This window comes from Oncorhynchus gorbuscha, linkage group LG01, assembly GCF_021184085.1.
Source record: "Oncorhynchus gorbuscha isolate QuinsamMale2020 ecotype Even-year linkage group LG01, OgorEven_v1.0, whole genome shotgun sequence".
Taxonomy (NCBI): Eukaryota; Metazoa; Chordata; class Actinopteri; order Salmoniformes; family Salmonidae; genus Oncorhynchus; species Oncorhynchus gorbuscha.
The window spans coordinates 118,968,738-118,988,838 of NC_060173.1; the positions used below are offsets into that span (position 1 = coordinate 118,968,738).

At 45.5% G+C, this 20,101-nt stretch overlaps 1 protein-coding gene across 1 annotated transcript in view; it reads right to left on the minus strand.

Annotated features, from left to right (window-relative positions):
- Window positions 1-20,101, minus strand: part of bmpr2b (bone morphogenetic protein receptor, type II b (serine/threonine kinase)) — a 150,971-nt gene that overhangs the window by 95,784 nt on the left and 35,086 nt on the right. The window contains exons 2-3 of the mRNA XM_046294789.1: window positions 10,074-10,271; window positions 7,619-7,795 (exon numbers count right to left, since the gene is read on the minus strand). Of these exons, the coding sequence (XP_046150745.1) occupies window positions 7,619-7,795; window positions 10,074-10,271 (375 nt within the window). The remainder of the gene's footprint in view (window positions 1-7,618; window positions 7,796-10,073; window positions 10,272-20,101) is intronic.

Below are 20,101 nucleotides of genomic sequence, written 5' to 3' on the forward strand. Positions count from 1 at the left end.
TTGACCAGAGCCATATTCCCTATATAGTGCACTACTATAGACTACTAGTGACCAGAGCCCTATTCCCTATATAGTGCACTACTATAGACCAGAGCCCTATTCCCTATATAGTGGTACTACTATAGACCAGAGCCCTATTCCCTATATAGTACACTACTATAGACCAGAGCCCTATTCCCTATATAGTAGTACTACTATAGACCAGAGCCCTACTCCCTATATAGTGGTACTACTATAGACCAGAGCCCTATTCCCTATATAGTGGTACTACTATAGACCAGAACCCTATTCCCTATATAGTGCACTACTAGTGACCAGAGCCCTATTCCCTATATAGTGCACTACTAGTGACCAGAGCCCTATTCCCTATATAGTGCACTACTATTGACTACTTTAGACCAGAGCCCTATTCCCTATATAGTGCACTACTATAGACTACTAGTGACCAGAGCCCTATTCCCTATATAGTGCACTACTATAGACTACTAGTGACCAGAGCCCTATTCCCTATATAGTGCACTACTATAGACCAGAGACCTATTCCCTATATAGTGCACTACTTTAGACCAGATCCCTATTCCCTATATAGTGTACTACTATAGACCAGAGCCCTATTCCCTATATAGTGCACTACTATAGACCAGAGCCCTATTCCCTATATAGTGCACTACTTTAGACCAGATCCCTATTCCCTATATAGTGCACTACTATAGACCAGAGTCCTATTCCCTAAAAATGCACTACTATAGACCAGAGCCCTATTCCCTATATAGTGCACTACTATAGACCAGAGTCCTATTCCCTAAAAATGCACTACTATAGACCAGAGTCCTATTCCCTAAAAATGCACTACTTTAGACCAGAGCCCTATTCCATATTTGGTGCACTACTATAGACCAGATCCCTATTCCCTATATAGAACACTACTAGACTCCATCAGACAGTATTACTCAGTAGTGTTGTTCTGTTAGACTCAGACAGTATTACTCAGTAGTGTTGTTCTGTTAGACTCCATCAGGTAGTATTACTCAGTAGTGTTGTTCTGCTAGACTCAGACGGTGTGTCTCAGTAGTGTTGTTCTGTTAGACTCCATCAGGCAGTATTACTCAGTAGTGTTGTTCTGCTAGACTCAGACAGTATTACTCAGTAGTGTTGTTCTGTTAGACTCCATCAGTGTTGTTCTGTTAGTCAGACAGTATTACTCAGTAGTGTTGTTCTGTTAGACTCCATCAGACAGTATTACTCAGTAGTGTTGTTCTGTTAGACTCCATCAGGTCAGACAGTATTACTCAGTAGTGTTGTTCTGTTAGACTCCATCAGACAGTATTACTCAGTAGTGTTGTTCTGTTAGACTCAGACAGTATTACTCAGTAGTGTTGTTCTGTTAGACTCAGACAGTATTACTCAGTAGTGTTGTTCTGTTAGACTCCATCAGACAGTATTACTCAGTAGTGTTGTTCTGTTAGACTCAGACAGTATTACTCAGTAGTGTTGTTCTGTTCAGACAGTATTACTCAGTAGTGTTGTTCTGTTAGACTCAGACAGTATTACTCAGTAGTGTTGTTCTGTTAGACTCAGACAGTATTACTCAGTAGTGTTGTTCTGTTAGACTCCATCAGACAGTATTACTCAGTAGTGTTGTTCTGTTAGACTCCATCAGACAGTATTACTCAGTAGTGTTGTTCTGTTAGACTCAGACAGTATTACTCAGTAGTGTTGTTCTGCTAGACTCAGACAGTATTACTCAGTAGTGTTGTTCTGTTAGACTCCATCAGACAGTATTACTCAGTAGTGTTGTTCTGTTAGACTCCATCAGACAGTATTACTCAGTAGTGTTGTTCTGTTAGACTCCATCAGGTAGTATTACTCAGTAGTGTTGTTCTGTTAGACTCAGACAGTATTACTCAGTAGTGTTGTTCTGTTTCCAGACTCCAGTGTTGTTCAGACAGTATTACTCAGTAGTGTTGTTCTGTTAGACTCCATCAGACAGTATTACTCAGTAGTGTTGTTCTGTTAGACTCAGACAGTATTACTCAGTAGTGTTGTTCTGTTAGACTCCATCAGGTAGTATTACTCAGTAGTGTTGTTCTGTTAGACTCCATCAGGTAGTATTACTCAGTAGTGTTGTTCTGTTAGACTCCATCAGGTAGTATTACTCAGTAGTGTTGTTCTGTTAGACTCCATCAGGTAGTATTACTCAGTAGTGTTGTTCTGTTAGACTCCATCAGACAGTATTACTCAGTAGTGTTGTTCTGTTAACCTCCATCAGACAGTATTACTCAGTAGTGTTGTTCTGTTAGACTCCATCAGACAGTATTACTCAGTAGTGTTGTTCTGCTAGACTCCATCAGGTAGTATTACTCAGTAGTGTTGTTCTGTTAGACTCAGACAGTATTACTCAGTAGTGTTGTTCTGTTAGACTCCATCAGGTAGTATTACTCAGTAGTGTTGTTCTGTTAGACTCCATCAGGTAGTATTACTCAGTAGTGTTGTTCTGTTAGACTCCATCAGGTAGTATTACTCAGTAGTGTTGTTCTGTTAGACTCCATCAGACAGTATTACTCAGTAGTGTTGTTCTGCTAGACTCCATCAGGTAGTATTACTCAGTAGTGTTGTTCTGTTAGACTCAGACAGTATTACTCAGTAGTGTTGTTCTGTTAGACTCCATCAGGTAGTATTACTCAGTAGTGTTGTTCTGTTAGACTCCATCAGGTAGTATTACTCAGTAGTGTTGTTCTGTTAGACTCCATCAGGTAGTATTACTCAGTAGTGTTGTTCTGTTAGACTCAGACAGTATTACTCAGTAGTGTTGTTCTGTTAGACTCCATCAGACAGTATTACTCAGTAGTGTTGTTCTGTTAGACTCCATCAGACAGTATTACTCAGTAGTGTTGTTCTGTTAGACTCAGACAGTATTACTCAGTAGTGTTGTTCTGTTAGACTCAGACAGTATTACTCAGTAGTGTTGTTCTGCTAGACTCAGACAGTATTACTCAGTAGTGTTGTTCTGTTAGACTCCATCAGACAGTATTACTCAGTAGTGTTGTTCTGTTAGACTCAGACAGTATTACTCAGTAGTGTTGTTCTGTTAGACTCAGACAGTATTACTCAGTAGTGTTGTTCTGCTAGACTCAGACAGTATTACTCAGTAGTGTTGTTCTGTTAGACTCCATCAGACAGTATTACTCAGTAGTGTTGTTCTGTTAGACTCCATCAGACAGTATTACTCAGTAGTGTTGTTCTGTTAGACTCCATCAGGTAGTATTACTCAGTAGTGTTGTTCTGTTAGACTCAGACAGTATTACTCAGTAGTGTTGTTCTGTTAGACTCCATCAGACAGTATTACTCAGTAGTGTTGTTCTGTTAGACTCCATCAGACAGTATTACTCAGTAGTGTTGTTCTGTTAGACTCAGACAGTATTACTCAGTAGTGTTGTTCTGTTAGACTCCATCAGACAGTATTACTCAGTAGTGTTGTTCTGTTAGACTCAGACAGTATTACTCAGTAGTGTTGTTCTGTTATACTCCATCAGGTAGTATTACTCAGTAGTGTTGTTCTGTTAGACTCCATCAGGTAGTATTACTCAGTAGTGTTGTTCTGTTAGACTCCATCAGGTAGTATTACTCAGTAGTGTTGTTCTGTTAGACTCCATCAGACAGTATTACTCAGTAGTGTTGTTCTGTTAACCTCCATCAGACAGTATTACTCAGTAGTGTTGTTCTGTTAGACTCCATCAGACAGTATTACTCAGTAGTGTTGTTCTGCTAGACTCCATCAGGTAGTATTACTCAGTAGTGTTGTTCTGTTAGACTCAGACAGTATTACTCAGTAGTGTTGTTCTGTTAGACTCCATCAGGTAGTATTACTCAGTAGTGTTGTTCTGTTAGACTCCATCAGGTAGTATTACTCAGTAGTGTTGTTCTGTTAGACTCCATCAGGTAGTATTACTCAGTAGTGTTGTTCTGTTAGACTCCATCAGACAGTATTACTCAGTAGTGTTGTTCTGCTAGACTCCATCAGGTAGTATTACTCAGTAGTGTTGTTCTGTTAGACTCAGACAGTATTACTCAGTAGTGTTGTTCTGTTAGACTCCATCAGGTAGTATTACTCAGTAGTGTTGTTATGTTAGACTCCATCAGGTAGTATTACTCAGTAGTGTTGTTCTGTTAGACTCCATCAGGTAGTATTACTCAGTAGTGTTGTTCTGTTAGACTCAGACAGTATTACTCAGTAGTGTTGTTCTGTTAGACTCCATCAGACAGTATTACTCAGTAGTGTTGTTCTGTTAGACTCCATCAGACAGTATTACTCAGTAGTGTTGTTCTGTTAGACTCAGACAGTATTACTCAGTAGTGTTGTTCTGTTAGACTCAGACAGTATTACTCAGTAGTGTTGTTCTGTTAGACTCAGACAGTATTACTCAGTAGTGTTGTTCTGCTAGACTCAGACAGTATTACTCAGTAGTGTTGTCCTGTTAGACTCCATCAGGTAGTATTACTCAGTAGTGTTGTTCTGTTAGACTCCATCAGGTAGTATTACTCAGTAGTGTTGTTCTGTTAGACTCCATCAGGTAGTATTACTCAGTAGTGTTGTTCTGTTAGACTCCATCAGACAGTATTACTCAGTAGTGTTGTTCTGTTAACCTCCATCAGACAGTATTACTCAGTAGTGTTGTTCTGTTAGACTCCATCAGACAGTATTACTCAGTAGTGTTGTTCTGCTAGACTCCATCAGGTAGTATTACTCAGTAGTGTTGTTCTGTTAGACTCAGACAGTATTACTCAGTAGTGTTGTTCTGTTAGACTCCATCAGGTAGTATTACTCAGTAGTGTTGTTCTGTTAGACTCCATCAGGTAGTATTACTCAGTAGTGTTGTTCTGTTTCCATCAGGTAGTATTACTCAGTAGTGTTGTTCTGTTAGACTCCATCAGACAGTATTACTCAGTAGTGTTGTTCTGCTAGACTCCATCAGGTAGTATTACTCAGTAGTGTTGTTCTGTTAGACTCAGACAGTATTACTCAGTAGTGTTGTTCTGTTAGACTCCATCAGGTAGTATTACTCAGTAGTGTTGTTCTGTTAGACTCCATCAGGTAGTATTACTCAGTAGTGTTGTTCTGTTAGACTCCATCAGGTAGTATTACTCAGTAGTGTTGTTCTGTTAGACTCAGACAGTATTACTCAGTAGTGTTGTTCTGTTAGACTCCATCAGACAGTATTACTCAGTAGTGTTGTTCTGTTAGACTCCATCAGACAGTATTACTCAGTAGTGTTGTTCTGTTAGACTCAGACAGTATTACTCAGTAGTGTTGTTCTGTTAGACTCAGACAGTATTACTCAGTAGTGTTGTTCTGTTAGACTCAGACAGTATTACTCAGTAGTGTTGTTCTGCTAGACTCAGACAGTATTACTCAGTAGTGTTGTTCTGTTAGACTCCATCAGGTAGTATTACTCAGTAGTGTTGTTCTGCTAGACTCAGACAGTATTACTCAGTAGTGTTGTTCTGTTAGACTCCATCAGGCAGTATTACTCAGTAGTGTTGTTCTGTTAGACTCAGACAGTATTACTCAGTAGTGTTGTTCTGTTAGACTCCATCAGGTAGTATTACTCAGTAGTGTTGTTCTGTTAGACTCCATCAGGCAGTATTACTCAGTAGTGTTGTTCTGTTAGACTCCATCAGACAGTATTACTCAGTAGTGTTGTTCTGTTAGACTCAGACAGTATTACTCAGTAGTGTTGTTCTGTTAGACTCCATCAGGTAGTATTACTCAGTAGTGTTGTTCTGTTAGACTCAGACAGTATTACTCAGTAGTGTTGTTCTGTTAGACTCCATCAGGCAGTATTACTCAGTAGTGTTGTTCTGTTAGACTCCATCAGGCAGTATTACTCAGTAGTGTTGTTCTGTTAGACTCAGACAGTATTACTCAGTAGTGTTGTTCTGTTAGACTCCATCAGGTAGTATTACTCAGTAGTGTTGTTCTGTTAGACTCAGACAGTATTACTCAGTAGTGTTGTTCTGTTAGACTCCATCAGGCAGTATTACTCAGTAGTGTTGTTCTGTTAGACTCCATCAGGCAGTATTACTCAGTAGTGTTGTTCTGTTAGACTCAGACAGTATTACTCAGTAGTGTTGTTCTGTTAGACTCAGACAGTATTACTCAGTAGTGTTGTTCTGTTAGACTCAGACAGTATTACTCAGTAGTGTTGTTCTGTTAGACTCAGACAGTATTACTCAGTAGTGTTGTTCTGTTAGACTCAGACAGTATTACTCAGTAGTGTTGTTGGGGAGTGACAGAGAAGCGGCACCAGGTTCTGTGTGGAGGCCGCCAGTACCCTCCAGGCTCTCCCGTCTGTCTCTCCTGCTTTCTCTCTCTCTCTGCAGCAACTCTAAGGAGACGGCCATTGTGCTGCTTAGCCGACTCCCCGGGTAGGTCTATATAAACCCAGCATAAAGCTACCACACTGACCCTGACACCGAAAAGAACCAGCACAGCCCTCCACAATGAGTTAGACCTGGCTAGGATACTCACCTGAACCAAGAAGTCCCACTAAATATGCGGAATCAGAGGCTGATGTATTGTAAACAGACCAATACACATCCTGATGTCAGAGGCTGATGTATTGTAAATAGACCAATACACATAATGACGTCAGAGGCTGATGTATTGTAAACAGACCAATACACATCCTGATGTCAGAGGCTGATGTATTGTCAACAGACCAATACACATAATGACGTCAGAGGCTGATGTATTGTAAACAGACCAATACACATCCTGATGTCAGAGGCTGATGTATTGTAAACAGACCAATACACATCCTGATGTCAGAGGCTGATGTATTGTAAACAGACCAATACACATACTGATGTCAGAGGCTGATGTATTGTAAACAGACCAATACACATCCTGATGTCAGAGGCTGATGTATTGTAAACAGACCAATACACATCCTGATGTCAGAGGATGATGTATTGTCAACAGACCAATACACATCCATAACAGTCTCTCAGTCTTGGTTATAAATAGTAACAGAGACAGACAGGATGTAATCAGAACAATGAGGACACAGTAACATGGTGAGACATTGCTCTCTATTCTTCCACTGAATACCCCCCCTTCCTTCGGCTGTTATTTGACCTAATACTCACTCAATGCTTTTATAATGGCTGTAAAGATTGTTGTCGCTGAGCCAAATGTTTCAGTAGTTAGTCACAGTGATATGATCATACCATCTTATAGCTTTTTGGCTGAGCAGAATGGCTTTACAGAGAGGCTGGGCGGAGGGTCAGGGGTTAGAGGTTAAGTGTCAGGGGTTATGGTACTTCCATAGCTGTGCAGAGGTAGGGCTGGGCGGAGGGTCAGGGGTTAGAGGTTAAGTGTCAGGGGTTATGGTACTTCCATAGCTGTGCAGAGGTGGGGCTGGGCGGAGGGTCAGGGGTTAGAGGTTAAGTGTCAGGGGTTATGGTACTTCCATAGCTGTGCAGAGGTGGGGCTGGGCGGAGGGTCAGGGTTAGAGGTTAAGTGTCAGGGGTTATGGTACTTACATAGCTGTGCAGAGGTGGGGCTGGGCGGAGGGTCAGGGGTTAGAGGTTAAGTGTCAGGGGTTATGGTACTTACATAGCTGTGCAGAGGTGGGGCTGGGCGGGGGGAAGTCCTCGGTGAAGTTGACGTTACACATGTTGGTGCTACAGCAGCAGAACCTATACGTCCCGTTCTGGATCTGAGACGGAGTGGTGGTAACCACGCAACGGTCGTCATGGCACTCCTGCTGGTCCCCGATGTGAGTCCAGCATCCTGGAGGAGGAGAGAGAGGAGGATGAGAGACTGTTGCGGACAGGATGTGAGTCCAGCATCCTGGAGGAGGATAGACAGGAGAATAAGAGACTGCTGCGGACAGGATGTGAGTCCAGCATCCTGGAGGAGGAGAGAGAGGAGGATGAGAGACTGCTGCGGACAGGATGTGAGTCCAGCATCCTGGAGGAGGATAGAGAAGAGGATGAGAGACTGCTGCGGACAGGATGTGAGTCCAGCATCCTGGAGGAGGATAGAGAGGAGAATGAGAGACTGCTGCGGACAGGATGTGAGTCCAGCATCCTGGAGGAGGATAGAGAGGAGGATGAGAGACTGCTGCGGACAGGATGTGAGTCCAGCATCCTGGAGGAGGATAGAGAGGAGGATGAGAGACTGCTGCGGACAGGATGTGAGTCCAGCATCCTGGAGGAGGATAGAGAGGAGGATGAGAGACTGCTGCGGACAGGATGTGAGTCCAGCATCCTGGAGGAGGATAGAGAGGAGGATGAGAGACTGCTGCGGACAGGATGTGAGTCCAGCATCCTGGAGGAGGATAGAGAGGAGGATGAGAGACTGCTGCGGACAGGATGTGAGTCCAGCATCCTGGAGGAGGATAGAGAGGAGGATGAGAGACTGCTGCGGACAGGATGTGAGTCCAGCATCCTGGAGGAGGATAGAGAGGAGGATGAGAGACTGCTGCGGACAGGATGTGAGTCCAGCATCCTGGAGGAGGATAGAGAGGAGGATGAGAGACTGCTGCGGACAGGATGTGAGTCCAGCATCCTGGAGGAGGATAGAGAGGAGGATGAGAGACTGCTGCGGACAGTATGTGACTGTGTGTTCTGCCTTTGATTATAAACACTGTGTGGGTCAGAGTGAGTGAGTGAGTGAGTGAGTGAGTGAGTGAGTGAGTGAGTGAGTGAGTGAGTGAGTGAGTGAGTGAGTGAGTGAGTGAGTGAGTGAGTGAGTGAGTGAGTGAGTGAGTGACAGAAAGACACCAACCAAGAATTCACAAAATGGGCCAAATACCAAATTGAGACCGTATGCAGAAGTCTTCAAAAATATCCTCCGTGTACAACGTAAAACATCAAATAATGCATGAAGAGCAGAATTAGGCCGATACCTAATAATGATAAAAATGCAGAAAAGAGCCATTAAATTCTACAACCACCTAAAAGGAAGCGATTCCCAAACCTTCCATAACAAAGCCATCACCTACAGAGAGATGAACCTGGAGAAGAGTCCCCTAAGCAAGCTGGTCCTGGGGCTCTGTTCACAAACACAAACACACCCTACAGAGCCCCAGGACAACAGCACAATTAGACCCAACCAAATCATAAGAAAACAAAAAAGGTAATTACTTGACACATTGGAAAGAATTAACAAAAAAACAGAGCAAACTAGAATGCTATTTGGCCCTAAACAGAGAGTACCCAGCGGCAGAATACCTGACCACTGTGACTGACCCAAAATTAAGGAAAGCTTTGACTATGTACAGACTCAGTGAGCATAGCCTTGCTATTGAGAAAGGCCGCCGTAGGCAGACATGGCTCTCAAGAGAAGACAGGCTATGTGCTCACTGCCCACAAAATGAGGTGGAAACTGAGCTGCACTTCCTAACCTCCTGCACAATGTATGACCATATTAGAGAGACATATTTCCCTCAGATTACACAGATCCACAAAGAATTAGAAAACAAATCCAATTTTGATAAACTCCCATATCTACTGGGTGAAATTCCACAGTGTGACATCACAGCAGCAAGATTTGTGACCTGTTGCCACAAGAAAATGGCAACCAGTGAAGAACAAACACCAGACAGCCAGATAGACGGACGGACAGGGCGGACAGGACAGACAGGACAGACAGGACAGGACGGACAGGACAGACAGGACAGGACAGGACGGACAGGACAGACAGGACAGGACAGACAGGACAGGACAGACAGGACAGGACAGACAGGACAGGATAGACAGGACAGGACAGGACAGACACGTACCCTGTTTGAAGGTCTCTAGTGAGTTTGTATTGAGAGAGCAGACGTACCCTGTTTGAAGGTCTCTAGTGAGTTTGTATTGAGAGAGCAGACGTACCCTGTTTGAAGGTCTCTAGTGAGTTTGTATTGAGAGAGCAGACGTACCCTGTTTGAAGGTCTCTAGTGAGTTTGTATTGAGAGAGCAGACGTACCCTGTTTGAAGGTCTCTAGTGAGTTTGTATTGAGAGAGCAGACGTACCCTGTTTGAAGGTCTCTAGTGAGTTTGTATTGAGAGAGCAGACATACCCTGTTTGACCAGGTGTATCTCTCCGTCTCTAGTCTTCTCCCACAGTCCATAGCATCGAGAGCCCTTACTGCAGCGTATAGTAGTATTCTCTCTGGTCATAGGCCAGTCTCCTGCTCCTCCCACTGCTCCCACACGCTGCTCCTCATACTGCTGCTGCTGGTCGTTGAACGCACACTCACGCTCCTCACTCTGGGCAGCTAGGTGGAGAGAGAGATGGGGGAGAGAGGGAGAGGGGATAGGGAGAGGGGAGAGAGAGAGGGAGAATCATTTCACGGGTTTGGTAAAGCTTTTTGTTATCTTTATCTAGTTAACTACTCAGCAGCAGGCAGCATGGGTCTGGATGGGGGTATTCACATGGGGGGATGAACTGTAGGTAACCAGGTATTCACATGGGGGATGAACTGTAGGTAACCAGGTATTCACATGGGGGATGAACTGTAGGTAACCAGGTATTCACATGGGGGGATGAACTGTAGGTAACCAGGTATTCACATGGGGGGATGAACTGTAGGTAACCAGGTATTCACATGGGGGATGAACTGTAGGTAACCAGTTATTCACATGGGGGATGAACTGTAGGTAATCAGGTATTCACATGGGGGATGAACTGTAGGTAACCAGGTATTAATATATGCCATTTAGCAGACGGGACTTACAGTCATGCAACTACGTATGGGTGGTAATCGAACCCACAGGTATTCACCAACTGAGCTACAGAAGGGTATTCACATGGGGGATGAACTGTAGGTAATCAGGTATTCACATGGGGAGATGAACTGTAGGTAATCAGGTATTCACATGGGGGGATGAACTGTAGGTAACCAGGTATTCACATGGGGGGATGAACTGTAGGTAATCAGGTATTCACATGGGGGGATGAACTGTAGGTAATCAGGTATTCACATGGGGGATGAACTGTAGGTAACCAGGTATTCACATGGGGGGATGAACTGTAGGTAACCAGGTATTCACATGGGGGATGAACTGTAGGTAATCAGGTATTCACATGGGGGATGAACTGTAGGTAATCAGGTATTCACATGGGGAGATGAACTGTAGGTAATCAGGTATTCACATGGGGGGATGAACTGTAGGTAACCAGGTATTCACATGGGGGGATGAACTGTAGGTAATCAGGTATTCACATGGGGGGATGAACTGTAGGTAATCAGGTATTCACATGGGGGATGAACTGTAGGTAATCAAGTCAATAATGCTGTTATCCTGCTAGTGTTACCATGTTATCCTACTAGAGTTACCATGTTATCCTGATAGAGTTACCATGTTATCCTGCTAGAGTTACCATGTTATCCTGCTGGAGTTACCATGTTATCCTGCTAGAGTTACCATGTTATCCTGCTGGAGTTACCATGTTATCCTGCTAGAGTTACCATGTTATCCTGCTAGAGTTACCATGTTATCCTGATAGAGTTACCATGTTATCCTACTAGAGTTACCATGTTATCCTGATAGAGTTACCATGTTATCCTACTAGAGTTACCATGTTATCCTGATAGAGTTACCATGTTATCCTGCTGGAGTTACCATGTTATCCTGCTAGAGTTACCATGTTATCCTGCTAGAGTTACCATGTTATCCTGCTAGAGTTACCATGTTATCCTGATAGAGTTACCATGTTATCCTACTAGAGTTACCATGTTATCCTGATAGAGTTACCATGTTATCCTACTAGAGTTACCACGTTATCCTGCTTGAGTTACCACGTTATCCTACTAGAGTTACCATGTTAAGCAGAGAAGACTAGGTCAGAACACAGGACTCAGAGCAGAGAAGACTAGGTCAGAACACAGGACTCAGATCAGAGAAGACTAGGTCAGAACACAGGACTCAGATCAGAGAAGACTAGGTCAGAACACAGGACTCAGAACAGAGAAGACTAGGTCAGAACACAGGACTCAGAATAGAGAAGACTAGGTCAGGACTCAGAGCAGAGAAGACTAGGTCAGAACACAGGACTCAGAGCAGAGAAGACTAGGTCAGAACACAGGACTCAGAGCAGAGAAGACTAGGTCAGAACACAGGACTCAGAGCAGAGAAGACTAGGTCAGAACACAGGACTACTCAGAGCAGAGAAGACTAGGTCAGAACACAGGACTACTCAGAGCAGAGAAGACTAGGTCAGAACACAGGACTACTCAGAGCAGAGAAGACTAGGTCAGAACACAGGACTACATTTACATTTACATTTAAGTCAGAACACAGGACTCTCAGAGCAGAAGACTAGGTCAGAACACAGGACTCAGTGCATTCACCTTATGACATCCAGTGGGACAGTCACACAACAATAGTGCATCTAAAACTTAGGGGGTGGGGTCAGGGATTAGCTTAACCTATCCTAGGTATTCCTTAAAGAGAGGTGGGGTTTCAGGTGTCTCCGGAAGGTGGTGATTGACTCCGCTGTCCTGGCGTCGTGAGGGAGTTTGTTCCACCATTCATTATACAACGGTTTGATTTGGGGGCCAGGTATCAAAGATAACAGTTTTGACTGGGCTGAACGGAGCTGTACTTCACTAGCCAGTGGTAGTCCACTGATTAGGCCAGAAGGTGGATTACACTCAGTGCCCTTGTTTGGGTGTAGGGCCTGATCAGAGCCTGGAGGTCTTTGGTGTCGTTCCTCATCAGCTCCGTAGGCAAGACCATGGTCTTGTTTAGGGAGTGTGTAGTCTTCAACTGATTAGCCAGTGGAGAGGTTAACGGAGGATTTGCGGGGTGACGTGAGAGAACTTGGGAAGGTTGAACACCAGACGGGCTGCAACGTTCTGGATGAAGTTGAAGGGTTTAATGGCACAGGTAGTAGCCCAGCCACTTCATTGCAGTAATCCAGACGGGAGATGACAAGTGCCTGGATTAGGACCTGCGCCGCTTTGTATCTGTGTGAGGCAGGGTCGTACTCTGCGGATGTTGTAGAGCATGAACCTACAGGAACGGGCCACCGCCTTGATGTTAGTTGAGAACGACAGGGTGTTGTCCAGGATCACGCCAAGGTTCTTGGCGCTCTGGGAGGAGGACACAATGGAGTTGTCGACCGTGATGGCGAGATCATGGATTAGGGCAGTCCTTCCCCGGGAGGAAGAGCAGCTGGCCTCTTGCAGTAGGTTCATTTTAATCATTTTGGTGATAAGATTCATCCACACTGATATGTCTGAACCAGACATGCAGTCCACTTGTCATTCCAATCTCCTTTGCCACCTGGTCATCAGAAGGGTCAAAGGTGTCTGATTAATTGTGTCTCCGTCTGCATAGCAATGATAAGAGAGACCATGTGAGGTTATGACAGAGCCAAGTGACTCTGGTGGTCCCAGCGCGAGAATAGGGAGGGCCAGGAACAGAGCCCTGGGGGACACCAGTGGTGACAAGGCAGAGTTCATCTCAGACAGATCCCTCCAGCCCGCCACCTTGGCACGACTGAAACATGGATCACCACAGACAATCCAGCGTGGGCCGCGCCGGGAGATGCCCAACTCGGAGAGGGTGGAGAGGAGGATCTGATGGTTCACAGTATCGAAGGCAGCCGATAGATCTAGAAGGATGAGAGCAGAGGAGAGAGAGTTATGCCTTTAAGCTCCTTTCAGTGCGGAGCGCCTCCGTGTTCAGGGAGAGCAGTCTCAGTTGACCTTTGACTCTTTAGTCTTGAAACCTGACTGATTTGGATCTTTTGAGGTCATTCAGAGAGAGATACTCGGGGAGAGCTGGCCAAGGACCTCATCTTTCAAGAGTTTTGGAGAGAAATTGCAAAGAAGGGATACTGGTCTGTAAACACCTGACATCGGAGGGATCGCGTGTCCCAAGGTTTTTTCAGAAGGGGTGCAACCTCATCTCTTCTTGAAGCTCGGAAACCTTAGCCAACGGTCAGGGATGAGTTGATGAGCGAGGTGAGGTAAGGGAGAAGGTCTCCGGAAATGGTCTGGAGAAGAGAGGAGGGGATAGGGTCAAGCGGGCAGGTTGTTGGGCGGCCGGCCGTCACAAGACGCGAGATTTCATCTGGAGAGAGAGGGGAGAAAGAGGTCAGAGCACAGGGTAGGGCAGTGTGAGCAGAACCATCGGTGTCGTTTGACTTAGCCTCGAGGATCGGATGTCCTCGACCTTCTTTTCAAAATGGTTGACAGAACAGTCATCTGCAGAGAGGGAGGATGGGGGGAGGGGGCGGAGGATTCAGGAGGGAGGAGAAGGTGGCAAAGAGCTTCCTAGGGTTAGAGGCAGATGCTTGGAATTTAGCGTGGTAGAAAGTGGCTTTAGCAGCAGAGACAGAGGAGGAAAATTTTGAAAGGAGGGAGTGAAAGGATGCCAGGTCCGCAGGGCTGGTTTTCCTCCATTGCCCTACCCTGTGCTCTGACCCTGTTCTGTGAGCTCTCCAGATGAGTCATCGAGCCACGGAGCGGGAGGGGCCCAACGGCCTGGAGGATAGGGGACCTATCCCCTCAAGGGATGCAGACCAGGGAGGAGAGGAGGGTTGAGGAGCTCATCAATCAGGAGATAGGTGGGAGAAGGTTTGAGCGGAGGAAGAGATGATAGGATGGAAGAGGATCACGGAGGCGCTCCGCAGATCCTCTCCTCTGCTCTCATCCTTCTCTATCGGCCTTCGAATCAGAGAGTAGCGGGGATCCCTTCTTTCTTTTCTCTCCAAGAGAGTCCGAAGGTTGGGACGATCCGCGATACCATCCGAGTAGGGGCAGTGTGGGAGGTGTTGGATGAGAGCGAGAGGGAAAAGGATACAAGGCAGTGGTCTCTGACTTGGAGGGGAGTTGCAGTGAGGTTAGTGGAAGAACAGCATCTAGTAAAGATGAGGTCCTCCTTGCCTGCCTTGTGAGTGGGCAGGGGGAAGGTGAGAGGGTGAGGTCAACCAGGAGAGGAGTGGAAAGAAGGAGGCAGAGAGGAAAGAGTCAAAGGTAGTTCTTGGGGAGGTTAAATTCGCCCAGAACTGTGAGAGGTGAGTCATAACCTCATGGAAAGGAGCTTATCAAGGCATCAAGCTCATTGATCTTCTCCTCCTGATGACCAGGTGGGAACCTGGATGTCTGGCAGATAAATGATGAAGGATGTTAAGCTTGAAAGGGCTAGTAACTGTGACAGCATGGAATTCAAAGGAGGCGATAGACAGATGGGTAAGGGGAGAAAGAGAGAATGACCACTTGGGAGAGATGAGGATCCCGGTGCCACCACCCCGCTGACCAGATGCTCTCGGGGTGTGCGAGAACACGTGGGCGGACGAAGAGAGAGCAGTAGGAGTAGCAGTGTTGTCTGTGGTGATCCATGTTTCCGTCAGTGCCAAGAAGTCGAGGGACTGGAGGGAGGCATAGGCTGAGATGAACTCTGCCTTGTTGACCGCAGATTGGCAGTTCCAGAGGCTACCGGAGACCTGGAACTCCACGTGGGTCGCAGCGCGCTGGGACCACCAGAGTCTCTGGCCGTCACCCCACGTTCTCTCCACTGGCTTGAGTTGAGCGTTTGACCATGGTCTGTGCAGAGCTGGAGAGAACAGGGATAAACAGACACATAGTTGACAGGCTACAGAAGAGGCACGCTAATGCAAAGGAGATTGGACCATGACAAGTGGACTCAAAACGTCTCGCCCCCAATGTGGAACAAAGTTCAACGCCAGGACAGCGGAGTCAATCAATCTTATTGACACTAAAATGATTAAGGAAAATGATACAGTACTGCTGAAGTAGGCCAGTCCCACTGGATGTCATGGCAGTGGGTGCGTTGTTGACACTACACTAATCAAGTCATTCCGTTGAGTGTAATAGTTTCTGCAGTGTAAAGGACTCAGAGCAGAGAAGACTAGGTCAGAACACAGGCTAGCTAGCAGTGAAGACTAGGTCAGAACACAGTTGACTTCAGAAAGAAGACAATAGATGGCTAGCAGAACAGAGAAAATCGAACACAGGACTACTCAGAGCAGAGAAGACTAGGTCAGAACACAGGACTACTCGGAGCAGAGAAGACTAGGTCAGAACACAGGACTCAGATCAGAGAAGACTAGGTCAGAACACAGGACTACTCAGAGCAGAGAAGACTAGGTCAGAACACAGGACTCAGAGCAGAGAAGACTAGGTCAGAACACAGGACTCAGAATAGAGAAGACTAGGTCAGAACACAGGACTCAGAGCAGAGAAGACTAGGTCAGAACACAGGACTCAGAGCAGAGAAGACTAGGTCAGAACACAGGACTCAGAGCAGAGAAGACTAGGTCAGAAAACAGGACTACTCAGAGCAGAGAAGACTAGGTCAGAACACAGGACTCAGAGCAGAGAAGACTAGGTCAGAACACAGGACTCAGAGCAGAGAAGACTAGGTCAGAACACAGGACTCAGAGCAGAGAAGACTAGGTCAGAACACAGGACTCAGAGCAGAGAAGACTAGGTCAGAACACAGGACTCAGAATAGAGAAGACTAGGTCAGAACACAGGACTCAGAGCAGAGAAGACTAGGTCAGAACACAGGACTACTCAGAACAGAGAAGACTAGGTCAGAACACAGGACTCAGAACAGAGAAGACTAGGTCAGAACACAGGACTCAGAACAGAGAAGACTAGGTCAGAACACAGGACTCAGAACAGAGAAGACTAGGTCAGGACTACTCAGAGCAGAGAAGACTAGGTCAGAACACAGGACTCAGAGCAGAGAAGACTAGGTCAGAACACAGGACTCAGAATAGAGAAGACTAGGTCAGAACACAGGACGACTCAGAGCAGAGAAGACTAGGTCAGAACACAGGACTCAGAATAGAGAAGACTAGGTCAGAACACAGGACTCATAACAGAGAAGACTAGGTCAGGACTAAGAACAGAGAAGACTAGGACAGAACGCAGGACTCAGAACAGAGAAGACTAGGTCAGGACTCAGAGCAGAGAAGACTATGTAAGAACACAGGACTCAGAACAGAGAAGACTAGGTCAGAACACAGGACTCAGAGCAGAGAAGACTAGGTCAGAACACAGGACTCAGAGCAGAGAAGACTAGGTCAGAACACAGGACTCAGAACAGAGAAGACTAGGTCAGAACACAGGACTCAGAACAGAGAAGACTAGGTCAGAACACAGGACTACTCAGAACAGAGAAGACTAGGTCAGAACACAGGACTCAGAGCAGAGAAGACTAGGTCAGAACACAGAGCAGAGAAGACTAGGTCAGAACACAGGACTCAGAACAGAGAAGACTAGGTCAGGACTCAGAGCAGAGAAGACTAGGTCAGAACACAGGACTACTCAGAACAGAGAAGACTAGGTCAGGACTCAGAGCAGAGAAGACTAGGTCAGAACACAGGACTACTCAGAACAGAGAAGACTAGGTCAGGACTCAGAACAGAGAAGACTAGGTCAGAACACAGGACTACTCAGAACAGAGAAGACTAGGTCAGGACTCAGAACAGAGAAGACTAGGTCAGAACACAGGACTCAGAGCAGAGAAGACTAGGTCAGAACACAGAGTGTTATCATGAGTCATGCTTCAGGTTTAGGTTATCAGTGTTGTTGGGTTTAAGGTTAGGTTTAGGTTAGCAGTTTGGTTGGGTTTAAGGTTTGGTTTAGGTTAGCAGTGTGGTTGGTTATAAGGTTAGGTTTAGGTTAACAGTGTGGTTGGGTTTAAGGTTAGGTTTAGGTTAGCAGTGTGGTTGGTTATAAGGTTAGGTTTAGGTTAGCAGTTTGGTTGGGTTTAAGGTTAGGTTTAGGTTAACAGTGTGTTTAGGGTTAAGGTTAGGTTTAAAATCTAATGTTAAAGGGATAGTTCACCCAAATTACAAAATTACGTAGGTTTCCTTACCCTGTAAGCAGTCTATGTACAAGGTACCACAGTAAGGTACCACAGTAAGGTATCACAGCAAGGTACCACAGTAAGGTATCAGAGTAAGGTACCACAGTAAGGTACCACAGTAAGGTATCACAGTAAGGTACCACAGTAAGGTATCACAGTAAGGTACCACAGTAAGGTATCACAGCAAGGTACCACAGTAAGGTACCACAGTAAGGTACCACAGTAAGGTACCACAGTAAGGTACCACAGTAAGGTACCACAGTAAGGTATCACAGTAAGGTACCACAGTAAGGTACCACAGTAAGGTACCACAGTAAGGTACCACAGAAACCCCGGCTGCTTTAAAGGAGGGACTGCCTACTGTTGTGGTCCTGGTTGTTCAGGTCCTGAGAAGCTGACAAGGTTTGTTTTGCTGTAAGATGTGTGTTCTGTTATTTTATAGGCTACCAAGGGGTGGCCAATCATCCTCCTAGGAGAGTCTTAAAGGGGCAGCGTTGTATTTTCAGACAGGTTGGAATAGGAGAAGAAGCCAAAAGACAGAGTGCAGTATACAATTCTGTCTGATTCTCTACTGTAAAAATATAGCATTATACAACGATGTTAACATGTAAAAGTGACTTGAGCTTTGGGACAAGTCACAAATCTGTCCTACTGTCTGAACTAGTCACAAATCTGTCCTACTGTCTGAACTAGTCACAAATCTGTCCTACTGTCTGAACTAGTCACAAATCTGTCCTACTGTCTGAACTAGTCACAAATCTGTCCTACTGTCTGAACTAGTCACATATCTGTCCTACTGCCTGAAATAGTCACATATGTGTCCTACTGTTTGAACTAGTCACAAATCTGTCCTACTGTCTGAACTAGTCACAAATCTGTCCTACTGTCTGAACTAGTCACAAATCTGTCCTACTGTCTGAACTAGTCACAAATCTGTCCTACTGTCTGAACTAGTCACAAATCTGTCCTACTGTCTGAACTAGTCACAAATCTGCCCTACTGTCTGAACTAGTCACATATCTGTCCTACTGCCTGAAATAGTCACATATGTGTCCTACTGTCTGAACTAGTCACAAATCTGTCCTACTGTCTGAACTAGTCACAAATCTGTCCTACTGTCTGAACTAGTCACAAATCTGTCCTACTGTCTGAACTAGTCACAAATCTGTCCTACTGTCTGAACTAGTCACATATCTGTCCTACTGCCTGAAATAGTCACATATGTGTCCTACTGTCTGAACTAGTCACAAATCTGTCCTACTGTCTGAACTAGTCACATATCTGTCCTACTGCCTGAAATAGTCACAAATCTGTCCTACTGTCTGAACTAGTCACATATCTGTCCTACTGTCTGAACTAGTCACATATCTGTCCTACTGCCTGAAATAGTCACATATGTGTCCTACTGTCTGAACTAGTCACAAATCTGTCCTACTGTCTGAACTAGTCACATATCTGTCCTACTGCCTGAAATAGTCACAAATCTGTCCTACTGTCTGAACTAGTCACATATCTGTCCTACTGTCTGAACTAGTCACAAATCTGTCCTACTGCCTGAAATAGTCACATATGTGTCCTACTGCCTGAAATAGTCACATATCTGTCCTACTGCCTGAAATAGTCACAAATCTGTCCTACTGCCTGAAATAGTCACAAATCTGTCCTACTGCCTGAACATGTGACCGTCAGGCCCTGTAAATGACAGATCAAGCCCTGTAAATGACAGATCAAGCCCTGTAAATGACAGGTCAAGCCCTGTAAAGGACTAGTGATGGTCAAGCCCTGTAAATGACAGATCAAGCCCTGTAAATGCCAGGTCAAGCCCTGTAAATGACAGTTCAAGCCCTGTAGCACTTATATCGTCATGAGGCTAATCAGGGAAGCACCTCCACCTTGCCCGCCAAACCAGGACCCACTACAACAGATCCACAGGTGATGTAATAGCCACTGCTCTGCACACTCTCCCACCTGGACAAGAGGATGAGAATGCTGTTCATTGACAACAGCTTGGTTTTCAGCACCATAGTGTCCCTCAAGCTCATCACTGAACTCATGGCCCTGGGACTGAACCCCTCCCTGTGCAACTGGGTCCAAGACTAAATGGAACCACCAAGACTCTTCCTAGAGCTGGCCGCCCGGCCAAACTGAGCAATCGGGGGAGAAGGGCCTTGGTCAGGGAGGTGACTAAGAACCCGATGGTCACTCTGAAAGAGCTCCAGGGTTCCTCTGTGGAGATGGGAGAACCTTCCAGAAG